Here is a 25,573-nt window from a genome sequence, read left to right on the forward strand (position 1 = left end):
GTCTCTCGATATACCAGCACTCTGGCTGTAAACATAGGTTGTGTCAAGAAAGCTTTTATGATCCTGAATCATTCAATTAATGGAAGTTAAAAAGCTTAGGAAGGAAGCCCATTGGGCTGATTTACTCCACGTGTAGGAGGAAAAGCAGATGTTTAATATCTCACTCTGAAAGCCAGACTCTGCTGTTAAGTAGACGTTAATGTGAGTTATGAACGTTCTTTCTCTCTGTAAATACAACTTTTCTCCGCCAAATTACAGAATAAAACAGCAGAGGCTTTCAACGAACGAGGAGTCTTGTTTACTTCAATGAATTGTTAATTGTGTTTCTTCTTTGATCTTTATGTTGACATGTTTTTTGTAGATGTTTATGAGCATGAGTATGTATAAGCATGTTTTGTGTGTATTTGTATTTAAACGTGTTTATTTCTTTGCAGCTGGTTGCTTTTATTGCGCTTTGCCACAGCGTTTTTTTTTTTTGCAGACTGATCGTCTTTCATGATAGTTGTTAGTAGTATTTTATATACATTTTGTCTGAATCATGCATTCCTGTGTTCCTCTCTTTCTGTTTGTCCTCTTTTGAGTCTTTTTTGCAATTTCTTACCTCATCAGGTGGACCGTCAGTCTCAGTTCATCCAGGGCTACAGGGTTTTATACAGGCAGATGTCAGGGCTTTCCTCCCCTGGGCCGTGGCAGAGCCAGGATGTAAAGGTCCCCTCTGAGAGGAGCATTGTGCTCTCTGCACTGAAGCAAGGCATTGTCTATGAGATCAAAGTCCGTCCCTACTTCAATGAGTTCCAGGGCATGGACAGTGAGTCCCGAACAGCCAGAACAACTGAGGAAGGTACATGCATGGACTTCTTTGATTAGATAAAAGAAATACGAGTTTGACTTAAAAGTCACAGAGTTTTAGATTGATTTTTTTTACTTCTTAGGGTGGTGTTTGCTCAGGACACATCCTCACATTCTTAAGCAGTTAGTTGGAGTTCAACAGAATTCACACGTCTCAAGACACATTTTTAAAAGATAATCTGTTTTTAAGTGACACGCTATTTTAAAAAGGTGCCGCTCATGGCTTAAGACACTAGAAAATGGTCAAAGATGTCTGTCTAGTGCATGTGAGCAAGTGTTAAAGAACAGTACAGATGAAAATCAGATGGCCGTGGTCTCCATTCTGTTTGCGGTCTCCGTTTATTGTGCGCGTCTTGAGCTTGTCAAGATTAACATTAACTTACAAACTTTATCATATACATTTTCTGCTTCTTGTAATGTCTGTGCTACTCTTTAACACGATTCACACGTAAGGATTCTCATGCATGCATTCATATCCAACCTGAATGCAATGTTGAATTCCTGACCTCTGAAGTGATGATTTAACAGCGGGGCTCGTCAGTCCTTTAACGTTGGTCACATATCCACATCCACATTTAAGGTAATTAACTAAGCCTTTATTAAAAAAAAAATAAAATAAAAAAAAAGGTTTAAATGCTCCATAGATGTTTAATGCTCCATAAAGTTTACATTTATTCAGACTATTTCTGCTCATGTGATACGAAGAAACTTAATCATGCTCCTTCTTTTCCGCCATTGTCTTCTGTAAATATATACAGACTCACTCTTGCAATTTATTCTAATGCATTTCGGTAATTCTGCATATGTAACTTAACTAAATAATTGAAATATGTGCGCACAAAATCTGGTCTTCCACATCTCTTTCTGTTCTTGTTAGAGTCAGTTGTCCTTTGTCTTTGAAGACTTTGGTGTACACCTTTATATGAAATCTTAAGTTTTTTTGGCAGTTTCAAGCATTGTATAGCCTTCATTCCTCAAAACAATGATTGACATGAGTTTCTAGAGAAAGCTGTTTTTTTGTTTGTTGTTGTTGTTGTTGTTGTTATTTTTGACCTAATATTTACCTTAAGATATGCCAGTCTATTGCATACTGTGGCAACTCAAAAGCAAACACAAAGACAATGTTAAGCTTCATTTAACAAACCAAATAGCTTTAAACTGTGTTTGATATAATGACAATTGATTTTCTAGTACCAAATTAGCAATTTAGCATGATTCCTCAAGGATAAGGTGTTGGAGTGATGGCTGCTGTAAATGGGGCCTGTCTAGATTTGATCAAAAATGACTTTTTTCAAATAGTGATGGTGCTGTTTTTTACATCAGTAACGTCCTGACTATACTTTGTGATCAGTTGAATGCCACTTTGGTGAATTAAAGTACCAGTTTCCTTCCGAAACAGCTAAATCTGTACATTATTGGCCGCCAGTGTGTATATATATATATATATATATATATATATATATATATATATATACTGTATATGACAATGTAATATTATATTTATCTATTTTATATAACAAATAATAATATTGATAAAATAATAAAACAATGGAAATAATATTGTTTAAATAAAATATATTGTTTATGTTATTCATACTGTATATTGTTAAATTTGTGTTAACTTTGGACCTGCATAATACCCATGGGGGCTCAGACAGATAGCTTGTTACTTAAAGCTGAGACACATAACCATGTCTAGGATTCACAGTAATGCTTTGAATTGTTTTCCCTGGTGTGAATGATGGTTGCAGCTACACATAAATCTTGTACATAAAATGCATTTTTGAGAGTGCTTTAAATGGCAAATGGAACTTTCAAGACATAAATTCACACACACACACACACACACACACACACACACACTAGCACAGAAGGTTCCTGATTAAAGTCTTAGCACAATGAGAGGCTCATTTGTTACCCAGAATGTCCACAGAGAGTCGTATCTCCTCAACACAGCACCAGCTCTGTCTCCTGAAGCCCCACTGCTCTGTCTTCACACCTTACACCTGCATGTCAGGGCCATTACCAGTGCAAGACAAAACATTGGGTCCCCTGGCAGAGCAGCATCATGGGGCCGACGAGCTGAGATAGCCCCCTTTTGTTTCATGTTTTACTCTATGTGGTAGTTGAGAGCATTTGTCAGAGTAAAAGAAGTGGATGATTTATTGGCCATTGTCTGATTAGACAATTACAGCGTCCCTCTAGAGCTCCCTGTTTCCGTTTCTATTTCTTTTCTCTCCTGCTTTTCCAAGGCAGTGTTGGAAAAGTATTTTCATTTTATTTAAATCTTTTGCAATTTAGCAAAGATTTCAGCCTTTTTCCCTTAAAGAAATGAATTACGATAACCAAATATTTTATTATGGTTTTACAGAAGTAACGGTAACTATTTTGTCTTAGTTGCTTTTAGCTGGTCTATCAGCCTGGCCAAGATGTTTTTTCTGCTGGTTTAGTTGGTCTTTCTGTTTGTCTCTCAGCTTGGCCAGGAAAGAAAAAAAAAAAAAAAAAGATTAAAACCAAGCTGGTTTTCACTGCTCAGGCTGGTTTAGTTTAATGTACAACTAGCTAAATTAACTAAATAGCTTTGCCAGGCTTGGTTGCCAGCTATTTCTGCTGAAGAAGAGCTTGGGTAGGAATAGGATATGAAAAGATGATCTTTTCGGCAGGGAACCATAGACTGTTTTACGCTGGTTTTTGCCTTAGGCTGGTTTACCCTGTTTTGCTGTTGTTTTCATTGTTGTTGTTGCTTTATTTAGCAAAGTTAACGTGGTAAATGTTATAAGAGTCACTCTGGTCTGTATTTATTGTAGCTCTTTAGTTGATAATGTGCATTATTATTAGATTTACATTTATGCATTTGGCAGACGCTTTTATCCAAAGCGACTTACAGTGTACTTATTACAGGGAAAATACCCCCGGAGCAACCTGGAGTTAAGTGCCTTGCTCAAGGACACAATGGTGGTGGCTGTGGGGATCAAACCAGCAACCTTCTGATTACCAGTTAGGTGCTTTAGCCCACTACACCACCACCACTCTATTATTTATTAGTTGTATAATAGAAATAGAGGTTGAAAAGGTGAAACAGACACTTTCAGAAAATATTTTATGTCATCTTAATCCGTTTTATGTTCAATAATCAGCTTTTCCACGGAAACCTTTTCCCTAACGTCATTATCAGCAAATGATTAGTGACATAATATTTCTTCATATTCAGCAAATGCTACAGCTCTGTCAGCCGCACGCAGTCTCGATAGTAGCGTGTTTAAACACAAGAGAGTGTTATTTTCCTCTGTGTTCGCCTCCAGGCTACAGTAGCGACTGTGAAACAGAGGTCACATCCTCACTGGCTATACATCACATTGCTAATGGTGCTATTAGCATCGCCTGCGCCACCGCCCCCAAATGAGGAATATGTATTGTTTGCCTCAAATGTGCATATTGATAAGCTTCTAAATGATTTGTGGCATTAACTTTTAATGACATTGGCTGCATTGTTATGGGAGGGATTTTGTCACCTGCGATGTGCTGAGTTAACTCTACGCACATTAGCAAGATTGAAACAGCCGAATGGTCTTTTATTTCCGTTCAGCTCCAGATGTTTGATGAAGTCAAGCTGTCGTTTGTCCTGTCAGGCCTTTTGGGGATTAAAATGGGACACCCAGTGTGAGGGATGAGTGCAGCTATCGGATGTGTGCCATTTATGCAGGGGTCAGGGGACGCAGAAAGAAAAGAGAGGGAGAGAGCGAGTAAGCACAGTTTACAGTAATTGAGCTGTCAGTATTCTGCAGAGTTGCAGCACATCAGTCTGCCACCACAGAAGTGCAAAAATCATATATATATATATATATATATATATATATATATATATATATATATATATATATAAAATGTTTCACGACAGCCCGATATTATTTATTTCATTCCTTTTGTCATTCCAGAGTTCCGTTGTCTCTATCAGAGTGGCTCTGATGGGGTTAATAAAACTGAGGCCCAGGGTCTCTCCAAAAACAAAGCAGTGTCTTCAATTTACAACTGGCCTACTTTGAGTGATATGTGGCTGTCAATATGTTTACGCAGTGCAAAATTCTCTACGTTTCCTTTTCAATCGATTCTTTAAAAAAAAAGTAAAAAATAAAAATAAATAATTTTTATTTTTTTTATTTATTAAAATGTATTTCTTAATTTATTTTTCTGTTGTTTATTACTAACTGTTTACTTGAATAATTAACTTCAAAAACTTTAATGTAATGTTTACTTAATTGAGAAATACTTAAAAACAATATGCCATTGTTTTAATTTAGTTTTAGTTTTAGTTTTTGCTGTGGTATTGAAGTTGGTATAGAGAATTGTGAAATTTCACTGGAATTGGTATTGACAAATTTTGGTATCCTGACAACCATAGTTCCTCAAATTCCCTGGCTCATTCCTCTGAGCTCAGCAACTCACATGCTTGTCAAGAGCGATTTACTAAGAAAGCAGAGTGGTTTGGTGTAGCTCACCATCTCATTGTCTCTCAGTAAATGTATTTTTCAGTAAATCCCTCCTTTCAGGGCCAGGATATGAAATCATAGTGAAATGTGAGGGAGTGTTGTGTCAGGCTGCTGAAGATCCCCAATTTATTTAGCACCCGTGGCCACCTGCCTTATGTTCTAAAGCTCAACACACACATTGAGTGCTCAATGTACCACAGTGGCTTGCAACAGACTCTTTCAGAGGATACATAATGAGAAGGCATGTGTCTTTGTGCGTGGTGAGTGATGTACATAAATAATTTGCCTATCAACCAAAAGGGAAACAGATGGGTGTGATATGGAATAGTGGTTACAGATTTGCCCTAGTTACCAAAAAGTTAAAGGTTCGAGCCCTCACCATGAATCCATTATGCTCTTGATCCAGATCTCATGTTGTTCCAGTGGGACTGAACCTGTAATAAATTCATATATCTTTCCAGCAATGTCCTAGCAACTACTCAGAACATCCTAGTGATGTCATACCAACCACTCAGGGCACCAAGGAAACTGCATAGCAACACCATAGTAACCACTCAGAACACACTAGCAATGTCATAGCAATCACTCAGAGCACCTCAGCAACCGTATATTAACCCCCAAGCAACCATCCAGCAACATCCCATCAACCACCCAGAACACCCTAGCAATGCCATAGGAACAGCTCAGAACATCTCAGCAATCGCATAGCAACACCCTAACAACCATTTAACAACACCGTAACTACCACTCAGAATACCATAGCAATGAACACAGAGCACCTGAGCAATCGGCTAGCAATTTTTAAAGGTGCTGTATGCGATTTTAGCCAGTCTAGAATTTCCACAAACTGAGCCGTTGGATTATCCACGCCCCCTCTTTCCAAAAATCTGCACTCCAAACATACCAAACAAGCTTTATTGAAACCGACATCGAGCAGAAGCGGTTGTCTAAAACAACAGCAGCAAAATAGCGCCCTTACCTGATAACTGTTATGAGCAACATGGCATAAAACTGGTATTAAGACTCAATAAAAGTCGCTGCAACTACAATACTAGGAGAACGCGCAAAATGATTAACAGGCAGAAAGCGTCAGAGACCGTGGCCTGCGGAGACATATTTGTTTGCTGATTACAGAGTCTAGTACTGTCACAGAGACCAGAGAGATATCTTATGACACTTATTTCATTAATATCTTTCAGGGAGTAGGACATTTTTTGCATACTTTTCCATGAAAAAATTGCTTACAGCTCCTTTAATGCTTCAGATCTCTCATTAAACTGCCCAAGATATATATAGCATTCATAGACTTTTTAGCAGTTTTACATTTTCAGATATGGCTTTGTCAAGCCAACATCAACGTTTGTTTTGATGAATGTTCCTTCTCTAGTTTTGGACTGTGGTTCTGCTTTTTCAGGAGCTAACCCATCACAATTTAATGGAAAATAAGCAACAAATTCCATAATAGAAACACCTGCTGTGAAAGGGGCTGTTCATGGCGCATGTGTTTTTGCATCCCTCTGCACTGCTTTTCTGCATTTTTGCGCTGTTGTCAATGTAAACCCACCCTAGGCATCTTTGATTGTTTGACTGAAAACAATTGCACAGGAGTGCAGCATTTTTTTAAAAGTGCTTCACATTTTAAAAACATGTCTCGAGACACCTGCATTCTTTTCTGTTCGTTGGGCTGTGTTTTGCCTTTTGTAGCACAAAAAACACGTTTAGTCTGGAAGGCCCCTAAGACTATATGTAAATCTCTCTCTTTTTTCTGGTTCTCTCTTTCCCAGCACCGAGTGCCCCTCCTCAGCAGGTGACCGTACTAACAGTGGGCAATCAGAACAGCACATCTATCAGTATCTCCTGGGACCCTCCTCTAACGGAACATCAGAATGGCATCATCCAAGAATATAAGGTAAACATTAAAAAGCTCTGTTCCAAAACCTAGTGAGCTGCCTATATAGGCATCATAGACACATTCCTGATGCGTGGGCTCTTTTCTTAAAAGCTTGGCAGTGTGAAATACTAAGATACTTCAGGCAACTTCACATGTATCCTTTGCAGAAAAGAAGCTCAGTGAACATGTCAATATACTTGTATTTCATTCAGTACAGATAAGAATTGTTCTCTCAAATTGAAAATTGACTATTTTACCCAATATTTGTGTGTGCTGTGTATTTTTATGCTTATTAAAGAATCATAGCATTAAGTTAGCAATATGCTAATGCAAAACTCTATTAAAATAAATTTAGAGTCAATTCAGAATTGATTCTCCTGTGCATTTTGCATGAGAAATGCTATTAAAATTGAGAAAGTTGCTGCCTTTGTAGAAATTTCTAAATTTAATGAGATTCCATTTCACTTAGGATGCTACCTTGGAAGATTGCTGCCTATGTAGGCACCTCACTAGGTTACATAAAAAAGATATGACTTTTCTATGTATTTGTTAAGTGTTATGGTACATTATTTAAAGACATATATAGTATGTCATTTTATAACCCGTATTATTGGTGCATAATGATAAAAATGTTTGTACAGGTAGCAACAGTGTGGCTTCTTATCTTTTATGACAATTTTAAATTATCTTTCTCTCAGATCTGGTGTTTAGGGAATGAGACCCGTTTCCATGTAAATAAGACGGTGGATGCAGCCATTCGTTCAGTGGTTGTCGGAGGTCTACAGGCAGGGGTCCTGTATAGGGTGGAGGTGGCCGCCAGCACCAGTGCAGGAGTTGGGGTGAAGAGTGAACCACAACCCATTATTATAGGTAAGAGATGCACTGAGGCCATGAGATTATCCTTTTCTGTCCCATTCTTTCTGCCATTTATTGGTGATAGTCAAAGATGCCCTAAAAGATAGCTATTCATTGGGCCACTTTTATTGCAGTCACCAAAATGAATATTAAATCACAGTCAGGGCCACTGATCTATTTTTTCCCCAATGCTTTGGGTGTATACATTATGAGTTATGTGATTTGTTGCAGGTTGTGACTGATATGACCCATAAGTGATGATTTGGCCAGTGACATGCCCTTATTCCCAAATGTCAAGCTCACTATTCATCTTCATGCACAGCCAGAGGCCAATAGCATATTTATCAAGACTGTAGCTTGTGTGTATACTACCATATTTTGAAGTAATAAAAGGCAGAACTTCAAAATAATAAAAGCAAGGACAACAAGAAATACAAATGTATATCTATTTATTTTCTGAATAAGTGTCCCTGGTGTTATTGAGCAAGATTCATCAGTACATGTTATTCTGGTCTGATGATGTAAGCAAGGCCATATGGGCAGGGAAACATTCTATTTACCAGTAATATCAAAGACTAACATGTTGGCATCCAATTAAATCTAGATGGATAAAATCAAGTCCTACATTATTTCCACTGAATATGATGTATTATTCAAAAATATGTCACATTATGAATGTTCTATGGATTGTATATGCTGTGTAAAAACATTTCATTTTAATTTTAGTCTCTTTATATATATATATATATATATATATATATATATATATAAATGGATGTGAGGGAGTAATCAAACATACTCACCTAAGACAGATTTAGACAGTTCATTTAAATGAACTGAGAAAACAAATCCCTTATATTTAGCATTGAGAAGTTGGTTCTTTCAGATGGTTCATTTAAATGAACTACTTTGCATAAATGATTCACTCATTCACTTGTGCCCCATACAGCCTTAAAGGGATTTTACCTTCTGTTTTGAAGGTTTTTTTTATTTTTTTTATTTTGTATTTTGTATTTTATTTATTTATTTATTTTGTAATTGCTGCTGTTTATCACTATAAATCAATTATTTTAAATATGTGTTTTCTAGTATTATTAGTGTCTATTAGGAATGCATTTATGTTACATTTTATGACCCATGGTTTTGCTATAGTAATATTGTGGTATGCTTAACTGTAACATGATTATTTTTGTGGTTACTCTGGTTTTACTGCAAATTCCATGGTTAAATAATGGTTTCTGTAGTATACAGAATTAAATAATATAATTAAATTGTTATATATTTAAAAATATTTTTTCATTAAATAGCTTCAGTGTAGTTAGCTAACAACTTTTTTTAAAAGTGAAGCTTTCCTGTAATTCAAATAGTTTAAGTTATGAGTAGCTTGTATCTTGAGAACCTACTGTTTAAAGTAGCTTCCCCAACACTGCTGCTCACTGAAGTGATGCTAAACATTAAGGTGATGAGCTTTTAACGCTCTAGTTGAGTTGATTAAATGCTTTTGTGCTGCTGTTCACTGGAGCACAAATGTTTTCATCGTGCAATTAAACTAGTCACAAAATCTACCCATAATGGTCAATGTACTAAAAAAAGAGTACTGTATGTGTACTCATGTAGGTAAGGACTTCCGGGATGTGATCGTGAGTGGCAACAGGAATAACAGCATAACGGAGCAGATCACGGATGTGGTGAAGCAGCCCGCCTTCATTGCAGGCATCGGAGGGGCCTGCTGGGTCATTCTCATGGGCTTCAGCATCTGGCTCTACTGGAGGAGGAAGAAGAGGAAGGGTCTGAGCAATTACGCAGGTAGAGACCAGCTCCACTTACAGCTGCACAAACACAATCTCGTTTCAGTTCTTTTTAAGTGTGTTTGTGTGTCTTCTGTGTTAGACTGCCTGTCTTGTCACATTCCTTGATTCCTGTGGCTGCTGCTTTGCTGTTCTGACTCGGCGCAACACAAACACACATTAAAATAATCATTCACCTGCAAAGAAGCAGACACACAAACAAGCTTCCACAGCACGAGTGAGCACTGCAGGCCTTTTAACACACACTCTTCTCTGTCTTCTTGTTTTGCAGTTCAGTCGTTCACCTTCACTCCTGCAGGTACTGTTCATTTGTCCCATCTTTATGAACCCCCATTTCCTACTTTCTGCACTTTACCTTGATTTTCTGCTCACAATATATTATCTAGCTTTCTATGATTTAAGCTTGTTAGTCTTCAGATGAATTCCATTTGACTTTGTACTAGATGCACCATTCCTGATTTATTTAATATCCAGGCATTTAATGTGTCTGTATTAACTCTGGTGCTTAACAGACGCAGGTGGGTTCTCCACTTAGGCTTGTGTTTCTTTGTTCTTTTTTAAGGCCATTTGTTTGAGCGGTGGTCACCTGTGCTGTCATGGTTTCTTTCTTGTGGTTTACTCGTCATCTTCATATACCTTTTCTTTTCTTCACCCTTTTGGGTGTCTCTGTTTGCGCAGGTGTCGCAAATGTTTTTTTGTTCTTCTATATCTAAGTTTTCCTTCGTATTATTCTTAGTTCCTGTCTTTGTTATTAAACGCTTGAACATACTTACATGGTTGTCTAAATCAATGGTTCTTAACTGTTTAATCGCAGCCCAGATATGGATCGCAGGTCTGTTCTAATTGGATCATGGACAGCAGAGAAAAAACAATGCTAAATGCAAATAATACAGTGCAACAAGCTATATAACTGTGTGTAGTTAGGACAACAAACTAAATTTCTTATCCAATGTGAAATTTTGAAGCAACATATTTGGTGGTATATAACGTTTCTGAGGGTTATGTTATTTGATAACATTTCTTTAATAGTTATTGGCAAAATTCTGGGTTGCAAACCATATTTGTACCATCACACCAAATACCACCCAGTTCTGAAAAATGGTCTTGCCACCATTGATTTTTCCACTCATTTTAACAATAGCTTCAGAAATGTTTGGAATTCAATGGTTGGTTTATCTGCAAGATGCGTGATATATAGGAGATTCACAGGCCTACAGAGGTTAACCAGTGATGACCCGATCTAGTTGCATGGTCGGCCACAATCACAGTCTGTATTGATAACAGAAAAAGAAAAAAAGAAATCCCTCAGCTAGCCCAGGTTCACCCCATGTCTCTTGGGGATTGTGTGTGGACTGAGGTGCGCTTTTATCGTTTTAGAGGGTTTCACTCCAAATTTCATTACCAATGAAATCAGTCTCCCAGCAAAAGCAGACACCTCTGTACTCCACTTTCTCTTATTTCTCCCTGGAAGATAAGACCGTAGTAGTCAGGTGTCCAGGTTTTATGGCCTAGATATCCCCTGTTCTCCTCATTTTAATGCACTCCAGTGGTCCCTCATCTCCACTGCTTCAGTGGGCTTCAGGGTTCTCTAGTCCCAGAGGAGCACATCTTGCACGGTTTCCCAGGGACCATGTGCTGAGCAGATAAGTGCACTGTTCAGAGCAGTGTCAGAAAAACTTTTCCATTAAGAGGCAATATTTCTTTCCTGGAAATGTTTTTGAAGGGCATTTTATTATATTATATTATTAAATTAAATATTAAATAAAATGACATTAAATATTATAAAATTATTTTAAAACAATTTTCCCCCACATTTTCAATTTTGGGGGCATTTTTGTCCATTTCTGTGGCATTTTTCCCTGAGCCCTGGTTAATTTCTGACCTTTGTTCCGGCTCATTTCCAACATGCCAGATCCTGTGTGTATAGGTACTTTTGCAGCAACATTGGTCCATGCTTGCAGAAGGTGGTTTCTTTTATAGAGCGAGAAGCTTCTGAATCTAACCGGAGACGTGTGTATTTGCTTTTTCCTGCAGCCAATTTGTCTTCGGCTTATTAATACAGTTCACTGCAAATCTTGTGAACGCTCCAGCATAACAGGGTTTATAGAACAAATAAAGCGGATGGTTTCTAAAAAATTAGACGTTAGTGTCAAGGCATTTCTGTTTTGAAAGGAGATGACATTTAAGACATGCATCTCTGCTGTTGCAGTTTTGTATTTAATCGAGGCCGGGGGGTGTTGATGATGGCTATAAGTGGTAAATCCGCAAGCCAAATGCACCTGTTCACACAAACACGCTAACAAACATATTCATTCCTCTTCTCTCTTAAAGCTGTCATCACCACAGGGCTAAATTAAATTCTGCTCAGGCAGGAAGGAAGATTTGATGGTATTTTTATACGCCGATTTTGTCGTGCCGCAGTAAATGTTTATTAAAGAGGAGTAATCAGTTTTCATATTGGAGAGAGTGCTTATCTGGAGCCAAGCCTAAAGCCGAGACCAGCGCCAGTCTGCAGGCCACATCAAAGAGTCAGCAATGTGTCCTGTTGTAGATAGGCACTTAACAAACATGCACACACACATAGTGACACATAAAAAGAGTCCCTTGGGGAGAGAAAATACCTTCAGTGTTTGTTTTCAATTTACTGAAATGCCAGATTCTGGAATTAGACATGAATGCAAATAATCTCAACAAATATTGCGCTCATAGAAAGCCCATCCCTGGTTAGTGTTCATCAAGTTTAATGTTTGAACTGTCTGTTTGTTAAAAGAGGTGATGGATTGTTAACAGTGGAGATGAAAATGTCACAAATCTAATTCAGATTTTCTGCAAATCACTGTGTAAACAGATTGAGTGTCACTCTGTGTCAGAGCATTTGCTGCTTGCTGAATAAAAGGGAATGCAAACCTCTGTTTAGATTCTCCGTTCTAAAGTTGCGTATTGTCGCAAAGTGACTCTATTTAGAAGTGCTAGAAGTGATTCTATTTCTGTTGTATTGCAATATTGTATTTGTCCAAAATCCTGCTACATATAGCTAACTTTTTATTAAACATCAAAGCTGTGTTACACTTCGCAGCATTTTTACATGCAGTCTGAACAGTCAAATGAATTGCTATTAGAAGTTTGTTACGTCGTAAAATATGGACAACTGACTGAGAAAGGTTCTTAACACACCTTTCTTCATTAATCCATCCTTTCAATGTTTCTTTTGTACCCTTTCCTTTTCAAACCACTTCCCCTTTTTCATGTAGCCGCAAGTACATGAACAAGAAAAAGCAGAGAAAGAAAAGAGGGGAAAAATAGCCTCAATGTCTGTGCTCGTCATAGTAAGGAAGGACTTAGAATTTTTTTACATTTTTATATATTTTTTTACATTCTGTAAATTCTATAAAAAAAAAAAAAGAAAATGGCTATCGGCCTTTTACACCACCTTAGTTATCGGTATCGGCAAAATCCACTATCTTTCGACCTCTTTTATCAACTCACATTTGTGCTACAGACATGAAAGACACCTCAAAATATAAGGCTTTTTGTGGAGAGATATGCTATTACTTATTATTAGCAGACAAACGTCCTTTTTTTTGTTTTTGCCTGGCGGACAAAAAAATGGACGGAAAAAGACCCATTGAAGGAGGGAACAAAGTTATATCTAGGGACCAAAATGTCATAGAAACTTAGAGGTGGGCTCTTTTGAATTGGGTAAGAAAGCAGCCCCCCATAAACAACCTAGTTACCACTTAGGAACCAACCAAAACACCCTAGCAATCTCATAACAACTTGCTGACAACCACTCAAAACACCTCAGTAACTGCATACCATTGTGGCGGCGAGTTCTGCATGTGCAAGCACCACTCACATTGTCTTCAGAAATGTAAAAATCGAGTTATTTTTGTGCTGAAGCAAATTTACAAGAATAAGCCATCTGAATGGTCAAAAATCATGCATTAGTAATTGCATTTTTGTTATGATTTTGTTAAGATGTTGCATAATTAGTCTCTCTCTCTCTCTCTCTCTCTCTCTCTCTCTCTCTCTCTCTCTCTCTCTCTCTCTCTCTCTCTGTTTTTTACTCTCTTCCTAACCCCAGTGACGTTCCAGCGTGTTGATGGAGGCTTGATGAGCAACGGGAGGTAAGATTCCTGTCATCCACTCTCTTGTTTTCCCTTGTTTTTCCTCGCAGTGCCAAAAAACAGCCCCGGTTATTATCTTTGTGCCAATCACTTGCCTTTAACCTTCAAAGTCCGGCCCCTCAATTCCAAACCTCATTCATATTCTGTCCATCAACCCCTGGAAGGTCATCAAAACCATTATCCTCTACAAGGCAGTCATCTTCCGCCCCGCACTCTGCTTTTAACAGGTTCGCGCCATCCCTGCACTGCTAGAAATTCATCTTAAGAGACGTCACAGATGGGAGAAATAAAATGTTGTTTTCGTAGATTTCCATGAGATTTCTTGTGGCGCACACAACCGTTTCTCGTGGGTCAACAGCTTGATTAACCTTCTAAAAGTCACAGTAGAGTCCGTCAATTTGGAAAAATCTTTGCATACCATGCAACACAAGGGTTTTTCTTCAACAATGGGCATGTTTGACCTTCTGGACTAACAATGTTAGACAATGTCTAACAGTGACTCCTTTGTCTTGTTAAGGTTAATTTCATAGCTAGCATTTTTGGTTGTGGTGGAAATGATGGCACTGAGGGACAGTTGTAATTTGTGGAAAAAATGTTCCGTTATGTTCCGTTACCCATGATCACACAGTTTTATCAGATTTGAAAGTACCGACAGTGAGTCTGGATGGCATCTCTCTGTTAATACATGCGTCAAGCTGGTTCTAATATCACCATGTGACTGATGGATGCCAAGATGAGCTCTGCCTGTTTGTGTATCCTGCATACCTTCAAACAAATACACACTACACACTCGCATGTATGCACACAAATCTCTACATATATCCCTTCACGGGCGGCTAGCCTCTCATAAATCTCGCCCCCAAAAAGAATTAGTGGGAACAATTTAAGCAGAGAGAGGTTTTATTTCATCATTTGTCAGTCCCCCCCCCCCCCCCCCCCCCCCCCCGCCTGTGCGGACCCCAACGGTGATAAATTTGCCTGTCACCTCAGCTGGGCATATGGAATATGAGCATGTGTAATAATGTAAAAATAATTACCCCAGGGAGAAGCTAGGCTAACCCTTCCGGAATCTACTGGCAGGTTTGTGCTTCGTTTTTTTAGAGGGGGGCAAAAAGAATAGGACAGGTTCATTTGAATGACACCAGTTACCCACTGGATTGCAAGAATCAGCTGAAAAGGGAGCTCTTGTCTTTGTGTCTTTTATCATACCTGACAGGCCAAATGCAGAAAGTGGCGCTTTTTACAATAATTCTGCTTGCCTACACCTCTTCTCAGGGGTGTCATGAATATATATTTTTGAGGGGCAACAGTGGCAGTCCCACCCTAAAATACTTAATAATTTACTAATCCAGTGTATATATTTAAGACCTGTTTGTGTAGTGGTAGGAGTTTTCAATTAGCAATTACGGAAACCGGGGTTTAAATCCTGACCAAATATAAACTTTTTAAGATATAATTTTAATAATTATTTCGTTTTTTAAACCAAGCAATATTGCAGTTGAACTTGACAGCCAATGTGCATTTTCATCATGTGGTAAAGTTGGCTTTGCCATTTTGATAATTGCAGCATAGCATTATTAAACTTAATAATTTCTGTCACAGTGGTTTAGACGAACACTTTGTTTTTTTTGTTTTTTACAATAATAGTGCAATCTATATAGCAAAGATTTTATTTTTTTTTTATTTTTTTTTTACATTTTGTTTGAAATTGCATTCAAAATCTAAAATATAATGAAGATGTTATTGAGTTAAATATCACCACTGTTTGGTTAACAATTGTTACATTCAGGGGCCTGGGTAGCTCAGCAAGTAAAGGCGCTGACTACCACACCTGGAGTCGCAAGTTCAAATCCAGGGCGTGCTGAGTGACTCCAGTCAGGCTTCCTAAGCAACCAATTGGCCCTGTTGCTATGGTAGGTAGTGTCATGTTGGGTTAACCTCCTTGTGGTCGCTATAGTGTGGTTCTCGCTCTCAGTGGGATGCGTGGTGAGATGCCGTGGAGAATAGCGTGAAACCTCCACACGCGCTACGTCTCCACGGTAATGCGCTAAACAAGCCACGTGATAAGATGCGCGGATTGACGTCTCAGACGCGGAGGCAACTGAGATTCGTCCTCCGCCACCCAGATTGAGGCGAGTCATTACGCTACCATGGGGACTTAGAGCGCATTGGGAATTGGGCATTCCAAATTGGGAAGAAAATAAAAACAAATTAGACCAGGTTGCACAATTGCCAGTCATTAACATACAGTATAAAAGGTCCTCTTAGCAGGACTGCCATCAGTAGTCACAACCAGCCAAATTTCAGCTGTAAATTTCCGTTGAACTTCACGGTTCCCTGTACATGTCTGCTGAATTGAGGTATGTGGCGTTTTGTGGCTGTTAACGGTTTTATGTTACTTGGGTCCATCTGACAAACTTGAAATTAAGTGGGAGTTTACTATTCCTACATTTTTCCAGTTTTGACTCTTTTCATGCAGTGTTCGCTCAAAATTCTGAGAGGGCACACTTTTACCTCTTCTTTTTGTCTGTTGCTGTATCTATAGATAAAGGTGTTTCAGTAGCTTGAATTAAAGCTGCTGAAGATGTCATGAGCAGTAGACACTATCACCTGATTGCCTCTGAAAGATTTTCTGCTCAAGTGAAGTTCTACTCACAATTCAATTGATGATTCCATTTTAGATCCCAGGGGTCTCCTATCTAATCAAAGAGGACATCCAATTACATTTTTGTAATAGTGATACCTTGTCTTTTCCTATATAGCACCCAAGAGACCAGTCGATAAGCACATATCCCTGTAGATTTGACATAAGAAGGAAATTCTTAAATATACTGATATCTCCCATCCCCCCCTTCCTTTCTTCTGTCCTACCTTCCTTCATTCCTTCCTTCATTCCTTCCTTTATCTTTTCTTTCCTTCCTTCCTACACATTTCCTTCCTTCCTTCCTGCACCTTTCCTTCCTTCCTACCTTCTTTCTTTCTTTCCTTCCTCTGCCCATTCTTTCTTCTCTTCTCTTCCTCTCTCCTTCCTTCCTTTCTTCCCCCTTGCTTTTCTTTATTTCTTTCCCTCCATTATTATACACATGCAGACATTTGTGTTTATATGGGCATGTTTGTTTTAAATTATATTTTTACCATACTCAAACTAAGTGACAGCATTCACCAGCCAATGTAAATATAAAAGGAAATGCATGTTTTAACATATCCTAAGTGTAATTTAATGTGCAGGCTTTCAGTCCACTCTTTCTCTTTCTTTCTCTGGTGCTGCATTGGAGGGTGTGTGGGCCTGTAAAACACGCCTGATTTATGAAGGAGGATTGGGATTAATATTGCTCACTCGGCTTGTTTACGGCGATCCTCACAGACGGGCTGCGAGGTTGTATTTCACTGTCGCATGTGTGTCTGGGAGCGTGGCAGGGAAAAATGGAGCCAAATCAAATCTCTCTCGTCTCAAGGCCACAGTGCATTCTTACTGTCGGTCGAGAGGGATTCAGTGCAGGATGTCAGGGTTGGGATGAGGCCCTGGCCCCTCTCCCGGTGATTTTCAGGGCAGAAATATGCCCGCTCAAGCGATATCTCTCAATCTAATCATCTTGCACGGGGGAAGATGAATGCAAGGACAGCGCTGCTGTTACCACAGTCAACATCATCATCACCCGCACTTACAAATGATCCACGAGAGGGCTGGCTGAAAGAATATGTATGTGTGTAGTAGTTTACAAGAAAAACCAGCATCCATTTTTCCCTGGCTCTCTCACTTTATTTAAATTGGGATAATATAATAAAATAGTAAACAAAAAACTTCAGGTTATTTGTACAGAGAGAGTTTAAAGAACACATACAACGACATTCACAGCACATTTAACTTCGGAAATATGATTTTTTTTTTTTTTAAGCGAAACATAATATTCAGCAAGAAAAAGATTTAGGGCGGGGCTTTATTTTATCTATTGGATTTGACTGGATCATGATATTTGTAACATTCTGTAACGTATGCTGCTGGCGCTGGCAATGACAAAGACGATGATGTAAAGAACCCAAGTGCAAATTTATTCCAATGTGTAATCAAAAAACCCTAACTAGAAACATGAATGAAACATAAACATGAACTTGACTTAGACATAAACTTGGCTTGACGTGAACTTGAACTACCAACCAAAGTTACATCAACAAACATCAATACCTGACAATGGACAAAGGAAAACATGAGGCTTAAATACATGAACATGGGAGAACACATGACAAGGATAACCAATAAACACAAAGAACTCTAAACAAGATAACAAGACAATCAACCAATGAAAAAAAGACACATGAACATGGAGGGAAACATGAAATCACATGCCAAGGGAATCACATGACATGAAACAGGAACTAGAATTTCAAAATAAAAGTCCCGACCACACACCCTTGATTACGTCAGCAAGAAGAAATGCCGCTTCAGTGGCAGAGAAAGTAATTCAATTTTTATTACATATTTTGAAAACAAGCATGTTTTTTCTTTATAATATTGAGCACTGATAAATCAGGCAAAATAACTGAAAAATAATAACCTAAAGAGTTAGGTTGGAGCCAAGCAAAAGAAAAAAAAAAACAAAACACAAAAGTAGTGTTTAGGGAAAATTTTTATGATATTTCAGACAGATACAAGAAAAAGGCAACAGTATGGGGAAGGTTGTCAAGTCTTCGATGTTAAACCCTGTAAGAAGTGAATGTATCTTGAGGTGGAGTCATCAAATTGAATGGCTCATCCTCCCCCTCCCCTGAAGGCCTGTTTTGGCATTCAACTGCCACATCAGGGGCGCTTAGTCTGTCAGGACCCCTGCCTCCTCAACCCGCCACCCTCCATTCAGGCTGCGCTGCATCTTATTAAAACCTGTGGCTTAGAGAGCGACTGGCTGCTACATTGCCATTACCGGCATATTGACCCAGGCTTCAAAAACCTCACACTGCTGCCAGAGCCAGAGGGAGACAAGCCACCTCAGGGCAAATGTACTTCCACTCAGAGGGGAGGAGAGCAATGAGACAAAGAAATCTGGTCTGTCTTGATACACATCTACACTTGTATCTTTGGAACCAATTATTTGTGCCAGAAACCATTTAAGCAGTTACTTATGTTAAAAGTGAATGGGAGACATCAGGATGCTCAATATGCCTGCCTTACAATTAAAGTTTGTTCCTGTAGCTCAACTGGTTGTGTTTGACACTAGTAATGCCAATGTTATAGGTTCGATTCAATGTTGATGTTGAATGGACTGAAAGTCACTTTGGATAAAAGCTCCAAATGCATGAATGTAATATAAAGGAATATTCCAGGTTAAATACAAGTTGAGATCTATCTACACCACAGAAAATAATTTTGAATCGTACCTCAGTTTGTAAAAAGTAATTTGCTGATTTTCTTTTTTTTTTTCTTTCTTTTTTTTTTTTTTTTGACGTGCACAGATGAATCTGTGTTATTTCTGAGAAATAACAGCCATTTTTACAGTGGCAGTGTGAAAAGTCATTTTAGCAGCACAAATGAAGTAATAGGGGAAAAATACAACTGGGAGGTTGGAACACAAGCTCTTTTCGGCATCTGTTGCCAATGGCAACGAGCATCGGAGAGGTGATTGCACAGTAAAGTGGTCATAATGGGCCACAGCACTCACCCATGACAGGTTAGCGTCTTAATGGTGCCTTTACGCCACACACACACACACACACACACACACACACACACACACACACACACACACACACACCCATAGGGAGACAAACATCACCTGTTAAATGAAACCTGCTATGTGTTGGGTTGTACACAGACAATTGTCAGATGTGGAGGAGTGTTTCACACAACAGAGGAGTTGGGTTTTATCCAGACAAAAGTAGCCGATTTTCTTGTAGTGAATCTGTTCATGTGTGTGACAAGTCAAGTAATTTTTATTTGAAGAGCACTTTTCACAACACACATCATTTCAAAGCAGCTTTACAGAAAATCATGCATTAACAAAATAGATGAAACTGTAATATCTATAAAGTCTTAGAGTGATGATTGTGTAGTTTGATTAAATATGATTGTAAATTGTGTATACAAATTAAATAATTAAATAATAATTGCATTTAGAACCCCAGTGAGCAAGCTGAAGGCGACTGTGGCAAGGAACACAAAACTCCATAAGATGTTGGTTAATGGAGAAAAATAACCTTGGGAGAAACCAGGCTCACTGTGGGGGCCAGTTCCCCTCTGGTTAAACAATATGAATATAATGCCAATATTAGTTATTTGTGTGCAGTGCAAGTCATGGTTTAAAATTTGTAAATTATGTAAGCATTAAGGTCCAGTGTTAAAAAAAAAATAAAAAAAAAAAAAACATTTATTATGATTTAAGATTAATGACTAATGTCTTTGAAGTCCATCCTGGATTAATTGCAGAAGTTCACATAGATGCATTGTCCTTTGTTAGTTGGCTGATGAAGGCTTTTGGTGGCAATTAAATGATGTCTATGTATTCCATTTCAAGAGTGTAGTCCATCAATAGACAAAGCTGGTGCAGGCAGAGATCAGTGAGGTGCATCCCAGTTCAACCGGCAGGTCGTTTAGGTGGGGTCCATCCTAAATCCAAGTTCAGGCAGTGGCATATATCCAATATATCCAATGTCTTACAGTTGGAGTTGGCATCAGTTCATCCTCTGAAGTCAAAAGACTGAAGTGATGTCTGGCTAGCACTGGCTGTAGTTTGTCATCATCACACACCAGTGGAGTCCGACACCAAGCAGGAATGGAGCTGGATCCAACTGGTTCTGGTAACCTCGGGATATGAATCTTGAGGATGAGGCATGGAAACAAATAGAATAATATTAGCATAGATTCCATTCAATTTTATGCAGAGTTATAGATCATGATAGATGCTTCTGGTTCCGGCAGACCTAACTAAAGCAGTCTAATTGTGAGTTGAAGGATAAATTAGGTGTATGCCTGGCTAAATAGATGAGTCTTTAATCTAGACTTAAACTGAGTGAGTGTGTCTGCATCCCGAACAGTGTTAGGGAGACTTTTCCATAGTTTAGGAGCCAAATATGAAAGGATCTACCACCTTTTGTGGATTTTGATATTCTTGGAATTATAAACAAGCCAGAATTTTGTGATTGGAATGAATGTGACAGAATATAGTGTGTCAGAAGGTCTCTTACTGTAAGTACTGTGGAGCTAGACCATTCAAATCTTTGTAAGTAGTTAACTGAATTTTAAAATTAATACAAAATTTAACAGGTAGCCAATGTAACGACGATAACATTGGGCTAATACGATCATATTTCTTGGTTGCAGTCAGCACTCTGGCAGCTGCATTTTGAAGTTTATTTATTGATCTTGCTGGACATCCTCCCAGTAATGCATTACAATAATCTAGTCTTGAGGTCGTGAACGCATGAATTCGTTTTTCGGCATCAGCAACAGAGAGCATGTGTCGTAACTTAGCAATATTTCTGAGGTGGAAGAATGCTGTTCTACAAACATTAGAAATTTGATTTTCAAAGGACAGACTGGTATCAAATATAACACCTAAGTTCTTTGCTGTAGAAGACGACATAGCAGTACATCCATCGAGAGTCAAATTTTATTTTAGCGGCTTATTTTTAGAGGTTTTTGGTCCAATAATTAGTACCTCTGTTTTGTCGGAATTGAGTAGAAGGAAATTTCTGGCCATCCAGTCTTTGATTTCATTGATACACTCTGCTAATTTGGAGAATTGTGAATTTTTGTTGGGTTTAGAAGAAATATAAAGTTGGGTATCATCTGTATAACAGTGGAAAAATATTCCATGATTCCTGATAATATCTCCCATGGGAAGCATGTATAAGTTGAAAAGCAGAGGCCCTAAAACGTATCCCTGTGACACTCCAGACTTAACTTTTGTTTGATTTGACAATTCCTTGTTTACACATACAAAGTAGTAGCAGTCTGGTAAATAGTACCTAAACCATGCTAATGCATTGTGTGTGTGTGTGTGTGTGTGTGTGTGTGTGTGTGTGTGTGTGTGTGTGTGCACAGAAGGGTATTAGGTTTGTGTTTCTTCCTATGCAGATAGATATGACAAAGAATGTATCAAAATAATTGTATTTATCTATTTTAGTCTTGTTTGACTTTTGTCTTGAAAAAAACATCTTAACATCTTTTAAACAACATAAATTTACTTGAAGTAAAATTGTGTAAGATAATAAGAGAGTATATCTTGAATTAAATGTATTTTTCTTACACTGTTGGCAAAAGTTGGAGCATAAACCTCCCTAAACTTTGTAAAGCTACTCAAATACACAAGTTGCTCAAGGATTTTTTATTTTTTTTAAGGATGTGTTAAATATTTTTATCTTTTTTTTTCCAGTGCATATTTTTCAATAAAAAATGTTTTAATTCTAAAATAAAACTTTAGATAGCCCTAGAAAAACATTGAAAGAAAGGCAAAATTGAAGAGGCTGATCCATTAGGATGATGCACACTTGTGTTTGTACTCCTTGACACACACACACACACACACACACACACACACACGCACACAGCCATCTGTTTGCATTTATGGCTTTATTTGGACTCCCTACAGACCACTGTCATGTGTTTTATTCATTACTTCTCAATCCTGTCTGAAAATCTTACAATGTGACATATCGAGACAGACAGGGAGACCAGACTTTCATTATATAGCTTTCATTAGTGCAGTTGCACTTTAGAGAAAGTTTTGTTCTTCAATTTTGGTTGTAATGCATTGCAGTTCTTGGGTTGTTTCTGTTGTATTCTACACCTCAAAGAGCCCAGTCAAATGTATTTTCATATTTCTTTGGGCAGGGTCCAAAATTAAAATTTTGCTACACCTGAAAATAAATAAATAAAATAAAATAAAATAATAATTTACATTTTCATTACTGGCAGTGGAACCGTATTTTGCATAATTTTTATTTTCAATTTAAGACATTTTTCACATTCATGTATGTGTGTCACCACAAGGAGTCCTAGAGGGGGTGGGGTACTTTAGACATCCTAGACAAACGTCTGTTCATTTTCCAATAAAGTGAAAATTAGAAGTGGCAACAGATGTTTTCTCTGGTATTCAAATCAAAGACGAGATGTTTTAGATGTTATCGGGTCTGTTCCAAAACCCAGTGAGCTGTCTCCTGCTTACATAGGTATCTGTCTTCCATGGCAGCATCCTAACTGAATTGAAGCCTCATAAGAGACCGATTTGGATTACTTTACATACTCTATGTAGCTACTCCACGCATCATTCAAATACCGCTCTTCACACACCACACGCTGTAGACTCGACTCGCAACTCATTTCATCAACACAGGTGACGCGAGAGGAACGACACAATACCCTGAGCATAAATCCGCATAGCACACACACATTTTGGGAAAAATTGTTTTCAGCATTGAATGGAATTGAATTGACAAAATTCCTTTGCTTCATCTGCCATCTTGGATTAATTTTTTTTCCACCGAGCTCATCACAGTGCATTATGGGATCGTCTGCATGGTGAAGGATACATACAGAGAAGTCTCACATGCATCCTGTCTTTTCCCACAGTCGTCCTGGTATACTCAATGCCAGCGATTCAGGGTACCCGTGGCTTGCAGACTCCTGGCCGACCACCAGTCTGCCCGTGAACAGCAGTTCTGGAGGACCCAATGACCTCAACTTCAGCCATGGAGGTGAATCTACCACTAGACACATTACTGCATTGTCTAGGAATTTAGGACTTTAGGACTGAATTGACAAAATTGATTTTAAATGTGGTTATAAATGTAATCAAAACTTGAAATGAAATAGAATGTAACTTTCAGGGAAGAGTTTAACAGCATACCTCAGAATCAGTCAAGAGTGACTTCATCCACACTTATTTTTATGTGTTGCATAAAATTATAGTGAAATAATTCTTGAAGCTGAAATTTTGATACAAATTAGATTAAGCAAGAGTCAAAAAGCTCCCTTCAAACACTACAAGTTTGGACACACTTACTCATTCTTTATTATTACAAGTTATCAAAACTATTTTGGACACTTATTCTTTAAAAAAAAAAATCTATCCCACTTTTTATGTTCTTCAATGTAAATAAATACATATACAGTATGTAGACACGTTTTTTTGTTTTTGTTTTGTTTGTTTGTTTGTCTATTAAAATAATTTCAAGAATTTCTGCATGTTTTCTGCATAATTTCTGGTTATTAAACTGTGATAAAATAAACTATTTTTATATTGAAAAAATTACATCACTCCAAGTGTGTCCAGACTTTTGACCGGAAGGGTATTTCTGGAGAATGATTCATTCAGATTGCTTTGGTGATGTCTGAAAGATGTACTTGTATGTGGATTGCCTCGTCCATGTTTGGACACACATTTATTCATCATGCCCTGGCGACAGAACTATATCACCAACTGTATCCTGCTGTCACACAGAGGATGGGACGATAGCAGAGAAGAAAAGAGAGCGAGAGAGAGCGTTGGGGGTGTGAGGAAAAGATGGTAGCCGAGCACTGAGTCGTGAAGGACAGGCAATGCTTGAGTGGTGTAGATGCAGCCGCTGTATATCATTTCCCCCTGAGTACACACACACATGCAGAGTTATAGATCCATTCCTCCTCCAAAAGTACAAAGAAAAGAAAGTAGTACCAGTCAAATGTGGAGGAGAAAGGGAAAAAAATGTACAACAGAAAGTTAAGACTTGTTTAAGTCCAGTGTGAATAAACAACAAAAAAGTAAAATATTTTTGGGCCACAACTATTGACACAGTCCAATACCAAATTGTCATCATTCTTTAAAAACATGACTGAATTATTTGGTATCCAAACAGCTAATAATTTGACCTTGCCTTAGTATAGTAAAAATAACTAAAATAAAATCATCAGCACAAATTAAAATTGATTAGCAAACAGAGTATGCTTGAAAATGTTTTGTTGTTATTTTTATTATTATTTATTACAATTTTTATTATTTACCTCTACAATGTACTACTACTATTACAAGTACAATTTTGATGCATTGTTAATAAAATGATAGAATGATTTACTTTTATTACAAGTCGTGCTGCAACACCATCGTAATTTCCTTGACTGGTCATTTGCCCCCACCACCACAGAATTTGTGGCAAACAGTATAATATCTCATGTTTTATAGATCGGACCAGCTTCTACCACGACCATGACAACTCGTCAATGGCAACTTGCTAAAGTTAGAATGATCAAGATTTTGTAATACCAAAGCAGACATTAGCACTACTCGTAGACGAAAACGATACTTTTCGCACATGTTCGAATGGGTAAAAATGTGTTATTGCATATTATAATTTTTTTTATCACAAACACGAGCAAAACTGTCGCACGGTACAACGCTTTACAGTGAAATATTTCAGACTTGGTGTGGAGGAGTTTGTAAAAACACATTGTTTTGTTCATTTTTAAATCTTTGTTAAAGTCAACGTTAAACGCCATTCACAACCAAATTTTCGAAGTAATATTAGTTATTTCTGAGTAACAAAGTAGTATATTCAACAAGAAAAATTGTAGGCCGGGGCTTGATTTTCTCC

The 25,573-nt window shown here is 38.0% G+C and overlaps 1 protein-coding gene across 1 annotated transcript in view; it reads left to right on the top strand.

The window, feature by feature from the left end:
• The window catches only part of LOC127429841 (roundabout homolog 2-like), a 281,922-nt gene that overhangs the window by 222,647 nt on the left and 33,702 nt on the right, over positions 1–25,573 (top strand). The window contains exons 14-20 of the mRNA XM_051679117.1: positions 610–841; positions 7,121–7,245; positions 7,926–8,097; positions 9,700–9,888; positions 10,162–10,188; positions 13,975–14,017; positions 23,577–23,701. Coding sequence (XP_051535077.1) covers positions 610–841; positions 7,121–7,245; positions 7,926–8,097; positions 9,700–9,888; positions 10,162–10,188; positions 13,975–14,017; positions 23,577–23,701 — 913 coding nt within the window. The remainder of the gene's footprint in view (positions 1–609; positions 842–7,120; positions 7,246–7,925; positions 8,098–9,699; positions 9,889–10,161; positions 10,189–13,974; positions 14,018–23,576; positions 23,702–25,573) is intronic.

Source organism: Myxocyprinus asiaticus, chromosome 39 (assembly GCF_019703515.2).
Source record: "Myxocyprinus asiaticus isolate MX2 ecotype Aquarium Trade chromosome 39, UBuf_Myxa_2, whole genome shotgun sequence".
Lineage (NCBI taxonomy): Eukaryota > Metazoa > Chordata > Actinopteri > Cypriniformes > Catostomidae > Myxocyprinus > Myxocyprinus asiaticus.